The sequence below is a fragment of the Callorhinus ursinus genome, unplaced genomic scaffold (assembly GCF_003265705.2).
Source record: "Callorhinus ursinus isolate GAN/ISIS: 27379988/994484 unplaced genomic scaffold, GSC_fseal_2.0 scaffold116, whole genome shotgun sequence".
NCBI lineage: Eukaryota > Metazoa > Chordata > Mammalia > Carnivora > Otariidae > Callorhinus > Callorhinus ursinus.
Window position 1 is genome coordinate 759,517 of NW_027397178.1, and position 15,806 is coordinate 775,322.

The 15,806-nt window shown below is 36.7% G+C and overlaps 1 protein-coding gene across 1 annotated transcript; it reads left to right on the forward strand.

The window, feature by feature from the left end:
• Nucleotides 1-374: 374 nt before the first annotated feature.
• Nucleotides 375-1,301, forward strand: LOC112833371 (olfactory receptor 4N4C). The gene has a single exon (XM_025884493.1). The coding sequence runs from the start codon at nt 375-377 to the stop codon at nt 1,299-1,301; it is 927 nt and encodes a 308-aa protein (XP_025740278.1).
• The last annotated feature ends 14,505 nt before the right edge of the window (nt 1,302-15,806 follow it).

Sequence of the window (15,806 nt, forward strand, 5' to 3'; positions counted from 1 at the left end):
GAAAGAACAGACACTTGTAACCATTATAGTCAAGATATGGAACATTTCTGTCACCTTAAAAACTCTGCCATTCCTCTTTGCAATCAATCCCCACCTCAACTCCCATTCAGATAAAAACCTGAAGAACTTGATAACTGAGATTAACAGTTAAATAGAAGCAAAGAACTGAAGAAGCAGAAGAGTTTGGCTTCAAACTAGGGTGTTGGCAGACAGAAATATAGAAGAATAATGGGTAGAAAAGATTTCTTAGGTTGTGGAGAAGTGATGGTGTAACAGATGTGGTACATACTGCTTTTACTTTGAATAGGACTATGATATAGATGCAGAAGATGGAAATAAACTCTCTACTTCCTGATGTTCTGTAGGCAGAGGAGATGGAAAATGACAACAGCACAGTGGTGAAAGAATTCATCCTTCTTGGTCTGACCCAGTCTCGAGATATTCAGCTCCTGGTCTTTGTGCTAGTTTTAATTTTCTATCTCATCATCCTCCCTGGAAATTTCCTCATCATCCTCACCATCAGATCAGACCCTGGCCTCACAGCCCCCCTCTACGTTTTTTTGGGCAACTTGGCCTTCCTAGATGCATCCTATTCCTTCACTGTAGCTCCCAGGATGCTGGTGGACTTTGTTTCTGAGAAGAAGATAATTTCCTATAGGGGTTGCATCACTCAGCTCTTCTTCTTGCACTTCCTTGGAGGAGGGGAAGGATTACTCCTTGTTGTGATGGCCTTTGACCGCTACGTTGCCATCTGTCGGCCTTTACACTACTTAACTGTCATGAACCCTAGAGTTTGTTATGCCTTGCTGTTGGCTCTGTGGCTTGGAGGATTTATCCACTCCATTATCCAGGTGGCCCTCATCCTCCATTTGCCCTTCTGTGGCCCAAACCAACTGGATAACTTCTTCTGTGATGTGCCACAGGTCATCAAGCTGGCCTGCACAGACACTTTTGTGGTGGAGCTTCTGATGGTCTTCAACAGTGGTCTGATGACCCTTCTGTGCTTTCTGGCGCTTTTGTCTTCCTATGCCGTCATCTTCTGCCATGTCCGTGGGTCTGCTTCTGAAGGGAAGAACAAAGCACTCTCCACATGCACCACTCATGTCATTATTATACTTCTCATGTTTGGACCTGCCATCTTCATCTACACTCGCCCCTTCAGGGCCTTGCCAGCTGACAAGGTAGTTTCCTTCTTCCATACTGTGATCTTTCCATTAATGAACCCTGTGATTTATACCCTTCGCAACCAGGAAGTGAAAACTTCCATGAGGAGGTTATTGAGTCGGCATGTGGTCTGCTGAATAGATTTTGTAATAGGAAGTAAAGAAGAGGTAATTCTTGCTGTAAATCATACATTCATTTAACAAATATTGTTTTTCACTGAGTACAACTCATTTGTCAGGTACTATTGTAGGCAATGAGGGAGAGTTATACATAATTAGGGAATAAACTTGGTATGCTTAAAGAATATGAAAGAAACACCTGAGTATTTCTCAGTTGGAGTATGATGGTAATTGTGAGAGATTTAGGGGATAAATATATGTTACTGTAAGGGTCAAATCACTAAGGGCTTTTAGGTTGAGATAAGGAGTTTTATTCTAATTACTGTAAGAATACATGTTAATATTTTAAGCAAGAGAGTCACTCATCTGTAATTGTTTCTTCTATGGTTTAGAGCAACATCAAGATTATGGGCAGAGATCAGTAAGTTGCAAAACACCATTAAGAGCCAAATGTTATTCTGCAGACTTGTTTTGAAAAAAGTCTCTCTCTCTCTCTATATATATATAAAAATAAATCGATTGATTGATAGATATATTCCCCCACCCCAATTTGGTAAATGGATAAAAGGAAAATAATTGGTTTTATAGAAAAATGTCATGAAATTATTTCATTTGATTTTTTCAGAGCTTCATGATTATTACTAATGGGTGTTTACAAATCCTCCCTGTATGTTAAACCTTGCCCTCAGTTGATTTCACTCATTATGATAATTATAGTTATTTGGTACCATAGCTCTATTGGAGATTACATAAATTACTCTAGTTATTTTAAATAAAATGGGTTTTAGTGTGGGAAATTAAGTACTTGTAAAATCTTTTAAGGGATAGAAGGCTATTTTTTATGCTGGGCATAAAAATGGTTGCCAGAAAAACAGTATAAAACTAACGTGCCAAGTGATCTATCTCTGAAATAATCAGGGGAATAGGGAAACAAGAAGCCATTTTGCCAGCTACTGACTGAAAGACTATATCAATTAGCCATGATCTGGGAACAGGAGGATGATATAGAATACCTTAAATGTTACTGCCTCTGTCTCCAATTAATTTTTTCTAAATTCAAGTTTTACATGAGTACATTCGATAGTCAAAATTTGGAGCCCTAGATGCAAAGGTCCTAGAAGAACCTGTTTATGTTTTTAGCTTTATTGGAAAACAAAATAAAACAATGCCAAAAACAGTAGTAAAATGTAGGATAATAGTTTTACAAACTTGGAAGTGAGAAAGGCCAGGGAAGTATAATATAAGAATAGTAAGTGAAAAGAAAAATAGTTATATTTGACATGTTAAAAATATATGTGTAGGTAAAATGTAAAAAACTGTTGAAAATTTGCCTGCCACATATGGATATGCAGATTATTTTCTCCATAATTATAGAGGCTTGCATGGAAATTGAATTGAATTCCTCCCTACCCCAGAATGGTACAAGGGAGCATCCGTGCATAAAAATTATTAACTAAAAATTAATATAAATGATAAAAGATTAATTTATTTAATACACAGGAATTTAATAAACAAATATGAAACAATTACATGCCCAGAAGGTAACTGGAAATGGGCAATTGAAACTAATAGTTAATTAACAAAGGAAAAAAATGGAAAAGCTTATAATTTTATTCTCAAAAACATATCATGAGAATACAGAGCACTGATTGTGGTTAGCTTGTAGAAGAATGTTGCTCATGTATTATCAACAACAGAAAAGTACAAAATAAAAATTATACATTCCTATGGGGCTTCTAAAGAGTGGGTGAAACAAGGAAGCCTTATTACTGAGCTCCAGAGAGGGACAAAGCCCATCTAGATGAGCAGGGAGTTATGGCAGTTTTTATATCCATAGGCAAGTTATCTAGTCTGGGTATGGGCGCATGGAGGAGTGATCCTACCATAGATTGAGATATTTGGTAGAGACGAGGAAAAAGCTCTAAGCTGTGGATAGACTAGAATCTGAAAAAGCCCTAAACACAAAAATAAATAGCTCACTTTTATAAATTTCTCCCCCAACAACCACTGACACTATACCAGTAATTTGCTCAGAAAGGGACAGTGGAGGAAGAAATGAAAGTCAGAGGGGATTTGTACATTCTCAGCCATTATTGTAGTCCTTGGGTATTGATGTCTATAGAGTTGAATCATAAGGGAAACAAAAATATCTGAAGTGTGGTTCAAACTCCTCCTGGCTCCAAGTATCAGCAAGATAAAAGATCTTGCTGGCAGTTGGCAGATGTTGGAGGTAAAACTAATCTGAACTAAGTTCAGTTTAATTAAAGAGGATTTCAAGTCCCAGTTCAACTAGACCTATGAAGGAATCTGAAGATCAGATTCTCATTCTAACTTCTTTTTTATTTTTTAAAAGATTTATTTATTTGTCAGAGAGAGAGAGAGTGCACAAGCAGGGGGAGCTGCAAGCAGAGGGAGAGGGAGAAGTAGGCTCCCTGCTGAACAAGGAGCCTGATGTGGGACTTGATTCCAGGACCCCGGGATCCTGACCTGAGCCAAAGGCAGACACTTAACTGACTGAGCCACCCAGGTGTCCCCCTCATTCTAACTTCTGGACAGAGGAAAAGATTGAACTTTCTGTAGAACTAAGCAAAATAAAATTAAATACTATTCTTCATCTTCCATTGAATTCTTATTGGAAGTATTAAGAATATAATAAAAAATTAGGAACTATGCCAAGAAAATAAGACAAGGAAGAGAATCTCATAATTAATAGAAAAATATTGGTAGACAAAAACTACCAATATGGTTCAACTACTAGATGAACCATATGATGTAATTATCAAAGACTTTAGAAAACTATAAATATATCAAATAAGTGATAAATGGATAAGTAGATGAGGATTTCAAGAGAGAAGTATGAACTCTGAGTATAAATGGATATGATAGATTTGAAAATAACAATATTTGAAATTAAATACTTTAGATGAGATGAATGAACAGCACTGTAGACAATGCAGACAAAATGACTAATGATGGTGAGGACAGGTTATTAGAAATAACCCAAGCTGAAGTACAGAGATAAAAGATTAAAAATATTAATAGTATTAATATACTTTGGGGCAATATCAGAAAGTAAAATATATATGTAATTGGGATTCCAGAAGAGGAGAGAGAATGGGAGAAGAAAAAGAAGTAACTGCCAACAAAAGTAGACTCAAGATGGTTGAAAGACCTAAATGTGAGACAGGAATCCATCAAAATCCTAAAGGAGAACACAGGCAGCAACCTCTTCGACCTCAGCCTCAGCAACTTCTTCCTAGAAACATCACCAAAGGCAAGGGCAGCAAGGGCAAAAATGAACTATTGGGACTTCATCAAGATAAGAAGCTTTTGCACAGCAAAAGAAACAGTGAACAAAACCAAAAGACAAGTGGCAGAATGGGAGAAGATATTTGCAAATGACCTATCAGATAAAGGCTAGTATCCAAAATCTATAAAGAATAGATCAAACTCAACTCCCAAAGAACAAATAATCCAATCAAGAAATGGGCAGAAGACATGAACAGACATTTTTCCAAAGAAGACATCCAAATAGCCAACAGACACATGAAAAAGTGCTCAACGTCGCTCGGCATCAGGGAAATCCAAATCAAAACTTCAATGAGATACCACCTCACACCAGTCAGAATGGCTAAAATTAAGTCAGGAAATGACAGATGTTGGCAGGGATGCGGAGAAAGGGGAACCCTCCTACACTGTTGGTGGGAATGCAAGCTGGTGCAGCCACTCTGGAAAACAGTATGGAGGTTCCTCAAAAAGTGTAAAATAGAGCTACCATATGACCCAGCAATTGCACTACTGGGTATTTACCCCAAAGATAACAAATGTAGGGATCTGAAGGGGTACGTGCACCCCAATGTTTATAGCAGCAATGTCCACAATAGCCAAAGTATGGAAAGAGCCAAGATATCCATCGACAGATGAATGGATAAAGAAGAGGTGGTATATATCTACAGTGGAATATTGTGCAGCCATCAAAAGGAATGAAATCTTGCCATTCGCAATGACGTGGATGGAACTGGAGGGTATTATGCTGAGCGAAGTAAGTCAATCAGAGAAAGACATGTATCATATGACCTCCCTGATATGAGGAATTCTTAATCTCAGGAAACAAACTGAGGGTTGCTGGAGTGGTGGGGGGTGGGAGGATGGGATGGCTGGGTGATAGACATTGGGGAGGGTATGTGCTATGGTGAGCGCTGTGAATTGTGCAAGACTGTTGAATCACAGACCTGTATCTCTGAAACAAATAATACATTATATGCTAAAAAGAAGAAGAAGAAGAAGAAGAAGAAGAAGAAGAAGAAGAAGAAGAAGAAGAAGAAGAAGAAGAAGAAGAAGATAGCAGGAAGGGAAAGACAAACCATGAGAGACTATGGACTCTGAGAAACAAACTGAGGGTTAGAGGGGAGGGTGGTGGGGGGATGGATTAGCCTGGTGATGGGTATTAAAGAGGGCATGTACTGAATGGAGCACTGGGTGTTATACGCAAACAATGAATCATGGAACACTACATCAAAAACTAATGATGTAATGTATGGTGATTAACATAACATAAAAAAAAGTACCAAGAATTCATAAAAACATTAACCCAGATATCCAAGAAACTCAGCAAAATCCAAGCAGTATAAATACAAGTAACACCATAGTATCATAGGTGCCAACCAAATATGAAAAGAAAATCTTTTTTCTTTTTAAGATTTCATTTGAGTTTATCTTGAACAAGAGAGAGCATGCAAGCAGGAAGGGCTAAGGGAGAGGGAAAGAGAGAGAAACCCAAGCAGACTCCACACTGAGCATGGAGTCTGATGCAGGGCTCAATTCCACAACCTTGAGATCATGACCTGAACCAAAATCAAGAGTCGGATGCTTAACTGACTGAGCCACCCAGCTATCCCTGAAAACAAAATCTTAAAAGCAGTAGAGGAAAAAAAAAGTTCAGAGGAGCGACAAGAATTGTGGTTGACATTTTATCAGAAACAATGGACGCCATGTCAGTGAAATGCAATTTTTAAAATTCTTGAAGAAAAATTGTGAAGCTAGAATTCCATATCTAGTGAAAATGAACTTCAAAAACAAAGGTACAACAGGCATTTTAGTATTCATAAAAGCTGAGTTTGTTGCCAGCAGACCTATATAAAAAAGTCATGCCAAAGGAAATTTTTCTTGTCAACAGGAAAATATGTCAGATGGAAACCTGAATTAATGAGGAAGAATGAAAAGATCTGGAAATGGTAAAGAAGTGTGTAAATATGGCAAAAGTCTATTTTTACTCTGTATTATTTACTTTATAAGATAATTAGCTGCTTAAAAATAATAAGGTATTATGAAGCTTATAACTTATATAGTAGTAAAATATATGACAAAAATAGCACAGAGGATTTAAAAGAGGATAAAAGATTGATATATTTTTTTGTAAAATACACTCTTCATGAAATATCCTTGAATAACAATTTGGAGTGACTGGTAAGCTACAGATGAATATTGTAATCACTAGAGCATCCACACACACAAAAATAATATGAGGAGACTTTATTAGATAGTCTTTACAGGAGAGAAAATGGAGTATTAAAAATATTCAGAAGAAGGAAAGAAATGCAAAGGAATGAAGAATAATGCGACAAATATAATGAACTCAAATATCAGCAATAATGTTAAATGTAAACATGGACCAAACACACCAATTAAAAAAGATTTTCAGACTGTATAAAAGAACAAAACTCAAGTATATACTGTTCATAAGATATAAGATATCAATTCTTAAATATAAAGTCAGAGGTATGTTTTAAGTATGAGGGTGGAGAATGATATACCACATGTGATATTTACTTTTATGTGTCAACTGGCCATGGGTCTTCAGATTAAACATTATTTCTGGTGTGTCTGTGATAGTGTTAGCATTTGAGATTAGTATTTGAATTGATGGACTCAATAGATTGCCCTTCCCAATGTAAGTGGGGATCATTGAATACATTGAGGGCCTGAATAGCAAAAAAGGCAGAGGATGGAGGAAATTTGCTTTTTCTTCCTTGCTTCACTGATTGAGCTGGTACATTTCATCTCATCTCTTCTAGTTCTTGTACTGGAATTTATGCCATCAGCTCCCCTGGTTCTCAGACCTTTGAACTTGGACTGAATGATATGATTGGCTTTCCTGGGTCTTCATTTAGCAGATGGCAGATTGTAGGACTTCTCTGCTTCCATAATCACATGAATCAATTCATTATAATAAACTGCCTCCCTTCCTCCCGCTCTCTCTCTCTCTCTCTTTTTTTAAAGATTGATTTTATTTATTTATTTATTTATTTATTTATTTATTTATTTATTTGACAGAGACACAGTGAGAGAGGGAACACAAGCAGGGGGCGTGGGAGAAGGAGAAGCAGGCTTCTTGCCGAGCAGAGAGCCCGACGCAGGGCTCGATCCCAGGACCCTGGGATCATGACCTGAGCTGAAAGCAGATGCTTAACGACTGAGCCATCCAGGCACCCTTCTTTCTCTCTCTTAATTATGTATCTATCCTACTGGTTCTGTTTCTCTGGAGAACCCAATACACCATGCAAATATTAATCATTTCATGGTATGGTTGTATAAATAATGAAGTAAACTTCAAGGACCTAGAGGTATTACTAGGTATTTATAAAAGAATTTCATAGTGATAAAAATGTCAGTTCTTCAAGACATACAGTCTTAAATGTGATTCCTCTAGTAACAGAACTTAACAAGTTAACATGAATACAGACATATCTAAATAAAGAGGTGGAGAACCAAAGAGCATAAATTGAGATTTTAATAATTATTTTTGAAAATTGTTAGAACATGTGATCAAAAAATCAGTAGGGGTATAGAAGAGTTGAATAACACTGAACAACTTAACTTAGTTTCTATTTATAGAGTATTGTACCCAACAGTGAAGAATATAGATTCTTTTCATGTGCACACAAGACATTTGTCAAGATAGAGGATATGCTGGCACATAAAAAAGTCTCAGTATACTTCATACAAAACATATTTTCTGACCAAAATGGAGTTGAATTTGAAATAATTAAAAAAACTATATATCCTTGTGAATTAAGCCAGACACTTTTTTAAAACCACTTTTATTTTTTATTTTTTTAAGATTTTATTTATTTTTTATTATGTTAATCATCGTACATTACATCATTAGTTTTTGATGTAGCATTCCATGATTCATTGTTTGTGTATAACAACCTGTGCTCCATTCAGTATGTGCCCTCTTTAATACCCATCACCAGGCTAACCCATCCCCCCACCTCCCACCCCTCTAGACCCTCAGTTTGTTTCACAGAGTCCATAGTCTTTCATGGTACATCTCCCCCTCCAATTCCCCCCCCCTTCTTTTTTCGCTTCCTGCTATCTTTTTTTTTTTAAACATAAACTGTATTATTTGTTTCAAGGTACAGATCTGTGATTCAACAGTCTTACACATTTCACAGCGCTCACCATAGCACATACCCCCCAATGTCTATCACCCAGCCATCCCATCCATCCCAGCCCCCACCACTCCAGCAACACTCAGTTTGTTTCCTGAGATTAAGAATTCCTCATATCAGAGAGGTCATATGATACATGTCTTTCTCTGATTGACTTACTTCGCTCAGCATAATACCCTCCAGTTCCATCCATGTCGTTGCAAATGGAAAGATCTCATTCCTTTTGATGGCTGCATAATATTCCATTGTAGATATACAACACATCTTTTTCATCCATCATCTGTCAAAGGACATCTTGGCTCTTTCCATACTTTGGCTATTGTGGACATTGCTGCTATTAACATCAGGGTGCATGTACCCCTTCGGATCCCTACATTTGTATCCTTGGGGTAAATACCCAGTAGTGCAATTGCTGGGTCGTAGGGTAGCTCTATTTTTAACTTTTTGAGGAACCTCCATACTGTTTTCGAGAGTGGTTGCACCAGCTTGAATTCCCACCAACAGTGTAGGAGGGTTCCCCTTTCTCCGCATCCCTGTGCAACATTTGTCATTCTCTGACTTGTTAATTTTAGCCATTCCGAATGGTGTGAGGTGGTATCTCATTGAGGTTTTGATTTGGATTTCCCTGATGCCGAGCAATGTTGAGCCCTTTTTCATGTGTCTGTTGGCCATTTGGATGTCTTCTTTGGAAAAATGTCTGTTCATGTCTTCTGCCCATTTCTTGATTGGATTATTTGTTCTTTGGGTGTTGAGTTTGATAAGTTCTTTGTAGATTTTGGATACTAGCCCTTTATCTGATATGTCATTTGCAAATATCTTCTCCCATTCTGCCACTTGTCTTTTGGTTTTGTTGACTGTTTCTTTTACTGTGCAAAAGCTTCTTATCTTGATGAAGTCCCAATAGTTCATTTTTGCCCTTGCTTCCCTTGCCTTTGGCAATGTTTCCAGGAAGAAGTTGCTGTGACTGAGGTAGAAGAGGTTGCTGCCTGTGTTCTCCTTTAGGATTTTGATGGACTCCTGTCTCACGTTTAGGTCTTTCAACCATTTGGAGTCTATTTTTGTGTTTGGTGTAAGGAAGTGGTCCACTTTCATTCTTCTGCATGTGGCTGTCCAATTTTCCCAACACCATTTGTTGAAGAGACTGTCTTTTTTCCATTGGACATTCTTTCCTGCTTTGTCAAAGATCAGTTGACCATAGAGTTGAGGGGCCATTTCTGGGCTCTCGATTCTGTTCCATTGATCAATGTGTCTTTTTGTGCCAGTACCATACTGTCTTGATGATGACAGCTTTGTAATAGAGCTTGAAGTCAGGAATTGTGATGCCACCAGCTTCGCTTTTCTTTTTCAACATTCCTCTGGCTACTTGGGGTCTTTTCTGGTTCCATACAAATTTCAGGATTATTTGCTCCATTTCTTTGAAAAAGTGGATGGTATTTTGATAGGGATTGCACTGAACGTGTAGATTGCTCTAGGTAGCCTTGACATCTTCATAATAGTTGTTCTTCCAATCCATGAGCATGGAACATTTTTCCATTTCTTTGTGTCTTCCTCAATTTCTTTCATGAGTATTTTATAGTTCTGAGTACAGATCCTTTGCCTCTTTGGTTAGATTTATTCCTAGGTATCTTATGGTTTTGGGTGCAATTGTAAATGGGATCGACTCCTTAATTTCTCTTTCTTCTGTCTTGTTGTTGGTGTATAGGAATGCCACTGATTTCTGTGCATTGATTTTATATCCTGCCACTTTACTGAATTCCTGTATGAGTTCTAGCAGTTTTGGGGTGGAGTCTTTTGGGTTTTACACCGAAAGTATCATGTCCTCTGCAAAGAGTGAGAGTTTGACTTCTTCTTTGCCAATTCGGATGCCTTTGATTTCTTTTTGTTGTCTGATTGCTGTGGCTAGGACTTCTAGTACTATGTTGAATAGCAGTGGTGATAGTGGACATCCGTGCTGTGTTCCTGACCTTAGGGGAAAAGCTCTCAGTTTTTCCACATTGAGAATGACATTCACTTTGGGTTTTTCATAGATGGCTTTTATGATATTGAGGTATGTACCCTCTATCCCTATACTCTGAAGAAGTTGAGGAAGAAAGGATGCTTTCCTTTGTCAAATGCTTTTTCTGCATCTCTTAGAGGATCATATGGTTCTTGCTCTTTCTTTTATTAATGTATTGTAACACATTGATTGATTTGTGGATGTTGAACCAACCTTGCAGCCCAGGGATAAATCCCACTTGGTCGTGGTGAAGAATCCGTTTAATGTACTGTTGGATCCTATTGGCTAGTATTTTGGTGAGAATTTTTGCATCCATGTTCATCAAAGATATTGGTCTGTAATTCTCCTTTTTGATGGGGTCTTTGTCTGGTTTGGGAATCAAGGTAATGCTGGCCTCATAAAATGAGTTTGGAAGCTTTCCTTCCATTTCTATTTTTTGAGACAGTTTCAGAAGAATAGGTATTAATTCTTCTTTAAATGTTTGGTAGAATTCCCCTGGGAAGCCATCTGGCCCTGGGATTTTGTTTTTTGGGAGATTTTTGATGACTGTGTCAATTTCCTTAGTGGTTATAGGTGTGTTCAGGTTTTCTATTTCTTCCTGGTTCAGTTTTGGTCGTTGATACATCTCTAGGAATGCATCCATTTCTTCCAGATTATCTAATTTGTTGGCATATAGTTGCTCATAATATGTTCTTATAATTGTTTGTATTTCTTTGGTGTCAGTTGTGATCTCTCTTCTTTCATTCCCGATTTTATTTATTTGGGTCCTTTCTCTTTTCTTTTTGATAAGTCTGGCCAGGGGTTTATCAATCTTGTTAATTCTTTCAAAGAACCAGCTCCTAGTTTCATTGATCTGTTCTACTGTTCTTTTGGTTTCTAGTTCATTGATATCTGCTCTGATCTTTATTATTTCTCTTCTGCTGGATTTAGGCTTTATTTGCTTTTCTCTCTCCAGCTCCTTTAGGTGTAGGGTTAGGTTTGTTTTTGTGACCCTTTCTTGTTTCTTGAGAAAGCCTTTTATTGCTATATACTTTCCTCTTTGGACTGCCTTTGCTGCATCCCTAAGATTTTGAACAGTTGTGTTTTCCTTTTCACTTGTTTCCATAAAATTTTTAAATTCTTCTTTAATTTCCTGGTTGACCCATTCATTCTTTAGTAGGATGCTCTTTAGCCTCCATGTATTTGAGTTCTTTCCGACTTTCCTTTTTTTATTGATTTCTAGTTTCAAAGCATTGTGGTCTGAAAATACACAGGGAATGATCCCAATCTTTTGGTACCAGTTGAGACCTGATCTGTGACCTAGGATGTGATCAATTCTGGAGAATGTTCCATGGGCACTAGAGAAGAATGTGTATTCCGTTGCTTTGGGATGGAATGTTCTGAATATGTCTGTGAAGTCCATTTGGTCCAGTGTGTCATTTAAAGTCTTTATTTCCTTGTTGATCTTTTGCTTAAATGAACTGTCCATTTCAGTGAGGGAGGTGTTAAAGTCCCCCACTATTATTGTATTGTTGTCAATGTGTTTCTTTGCTTTTGTTATTAATTGGCTTATATAATTGGCTGCTCCCATATTAGGGGCATAGATATTTACAATTGTTAGATCTTCTTGTTGGACAGACCCTTTAAATATAATATAGTGTCCCTAATCTCTTATTATAGTCTTTGGTTTAAAATCTAATTTGTCTGATATAAGGATTGCCACCCCAGCTCTCTTTTGGCGTCCATTAGCATGGTAAATCGTTTCTCACCCCATCACTTTCAATCTGGGGGTGTCTTTGGGTCTAAAATGAGTCTCTTGCAGACAGCATATCGATGGGTCTTGTTTTTTTATCCAGTCTGATACCCTGTGTCTTTTGATTGGGGCATTTAGCCCATTTACATTCAGGGTAACTATTGAAAGATAGGAATTTAGTGCCATTGTATTGCCTGTAAGGTGACTGTTACTGTATATTGTCTGTGTTCCTTTCTGGTCCATGTTACTTTTAGGCTCTTTTTTGACAGAGAGAGAGTGATACCGAGAGCAGGGGGGAGTGGGAAAAGGAGAAACAGGCTTCCCGCGGAGCAGGGAGCCTGATGTAGGGCTTGATCCAAGTCCCTGGGATCATGACCTGAGCTGAAGACAGATGCTTAACGACTGAGCCACCCAGGTGTCCCTAAAGCCAGACATTTAAAAATAACCCAGTGTGTACAAGAAGAAATTAGCAGATATTAGTAAATATCATCCTTTTCAATTTCTGTTTTTTGAAAGAGTTTGTGTGGAATTAGCATTATTTTTTCAATAAATGTTTGGTAGATTTCACTAGAGGAGCCATCTGGGTCTTAAGTTTTCTTTGTGGGAAGATTTTTAAGTACAAATTGAATATCTCTATTAGATACACAGGTATTCAATCTACTTCTTCTAGAATTAGCTTTGGTAGTTAATGTCTTTAGAATTTTGTTCATTCAATTAAGTTATCAGATTCATTGGCATAAATTGCTCATAATGTTTCCTTAATAATCTTTTAATTTTTGTAACATCTATAATGATTGCCTCTCTTCAATTCCTGACATTGATATTTTTTGTAATTTCTTTTTTCCCCTTGAATAATCTGGCTAAAGTTTTATGACTATTCTTGTACTTTACAAAAAAAGTAGCTTTTAGTTTTATTTAATTTTCTCTATTATATTTCTCAAATTCTTATATTTCTTCTTGTATCTACATTATTGCATTCTTTCTTTCTTTGGATTTAATTTCCTGTTCTTTTTTCTAAAGTAAAAGATTAGATTATTGATTCAAACCCTTTGTTATAAACCCTTTAATATATTCAGTTGATGCTACACATTTCCCTCTAAGCACTGCTTATCTACATCTTGCATATGTTTATAAATTATGTTCTCATTTTCATTCAGTTAAAAATATTTTCTAATCTCTAGTTTGACTTTCTTACTCATGGGGTTTAGAGTGTATTTCTTTTCTGAATATTTGGGAATTAGCCTAATATATTTCTAGCTTAATTTCATTGTGATCCAATAACATATTTGATATGATTTCAATTAAAAATGTATTGAAATTTGTTCTATATCCTAGAATAAAATTTATCAGATTAAGACCTGCCATGTTGAATGACATAATAAATTCTGAAGTTTAAATGTAAGAGTATACTTTTGAAAAATGAATTTATTCTGATGATATACTGCGAAGTTGTAAATTTTATCAAGTCAGCTAGATATATTTCTTACATACAGTGTAAAATAGCACTTTCATGGGTATTTCCTGAGTTTCCATTTGCTGAACTGTAAACTTAATCAAATACAATTACTCTTAACAATTACCTTGTTTTTCCAATCTTGTCTGTTACTATTTCTGCACATGCACAGTTTTGAATCTTTGATGCCTTTGTACTTTCTGTTCTCTCCTTTTATCACTCTCTGGTGAACATTTCAATCTAGACTCAGCCATAATGCTTCTTCCTTCTTGAAATATTTCTAACACCCCACACTGTGTTCACTTCTCTTTGCTCTTATGATATCCCAAGCATAGTTCCTTTATAAAACCTCTCACGATTATTTAAATTTCATGTGCATTATTCACAATTTTCTATCTTCCTTGAGGTTAGTGTTTGTCTTATTTTTGCATTTCATCTCTTGGCACAGTGACTCACTCTGATAGACTTTCCATAATGGTTGGTAAGAAGAGAATGAGGAATTGAATATATTATTTTTTTACTGTAAAAAGCAGAATGGGAAATTTTGAAATAGACAGTATGAAGTTTTACACAATGTGATGTTAATAACAATAACAATAATTTTAAAAAATGACTGTAGAAAGGAATTGAGAAATACAGTAGGAAAAGGTCAGAGAATATATAATATTTTGGAATGTATTTTCCACATTTTTCAGCATGTAAAAATTTTAAAACATTCTAGAACCTATGTTATACACGAGCTTACATATTTTATATATATAGTATTTTAAATACCTGTGAATGAAGTATTGACTTGTATGCTGTTATTAAGATGTATTTAAATAATCCCCTATTTGGGGATGTTTATCACATTTGCTTATTAATAGGGAAAAATGTACAATCCATTTGCTTATGTATGCATAATGCTGTTTGGAAGATACACAAAGAATAACAGCTATTTCTTATTAGGAATTGTGTGTGGGGGGGACATATAGATGGGGGACAAAGATGGGAAGGAATTTTTTCTGTATATAAATTTTTCACTCTCTTGGCACTCTGGCCTGTTTTGTGTTCCTCAGCACACCCCATCTTTCTTTTTGATGACTTCTCTCTAGAATGGCTTCTTTTAGACCCTCAGATCTCACTTTTATGAAACTGTCTCAGAAAGAACCTCCCTGACCACCACCCCCATCTAAAATAACAGTATTTTTCTCAAGATTTCCCCAACACACTGTTATATTTTCATTATCACATTCATTATTATCTGACGTTCTTTCCTGCTTGTTTACTACTGTCAGGTAGAATGTAAAATTCCAAAGAACAGGGATGCTGTTTGTCTTGTTTGTACTGTATTCCGGACACTTAAAATACAGCCTGGTTCATGGTAGACAGTAAGTGATTGTTGAATTGGGCATAGAATCTAAGGGAGTGTCAAAAAACTCAGTAATAGAGATAAATTGTTCAGTATCTTAATATTTTAAAAAACCCAAAATACCCTGGGGCTCCTGGGTGGCACAGTTAGTTGAGTGACCAACTCTTGTTTTCAGCTCAGGTTGTGATCTGAGGGTCATGAGATGGAGCCCTGTGGAGGGTGCTTGGTATGGAGACTGCTTGAGATTCTCTTTCCCTCTCCCTTTGCCCCTCCCGCTCATGCCCTTTCTCAAATAAATCTTTTAAAAAAATTTTTTATTGTTATGTTAATCACCATATATTACATCATTAGTTTTTGATGTAGTGTTCCATGATTCATTGTTTGTGCATAACACCCAGTGCTCCACGCAGAACGTGCCCTCTTTAATACCCATCACCAGGCTAACCCATCCCCCTACCCCCCTCCCCTCTAGAACCCTCAGTTTGTTTTTCAGAGTCCATCATCTCTCATGGTTCGTCTCCCCCTCTGACTTACTCC

Coding starts and splice junctions, on each gene's coding strand:
- LOC112833371 (XM_025884493.1), top strand. CDS start 375: ATGGAAAATGACAACAGCACAGTGGTGAAAGAATTCATCCTTCTTGGT.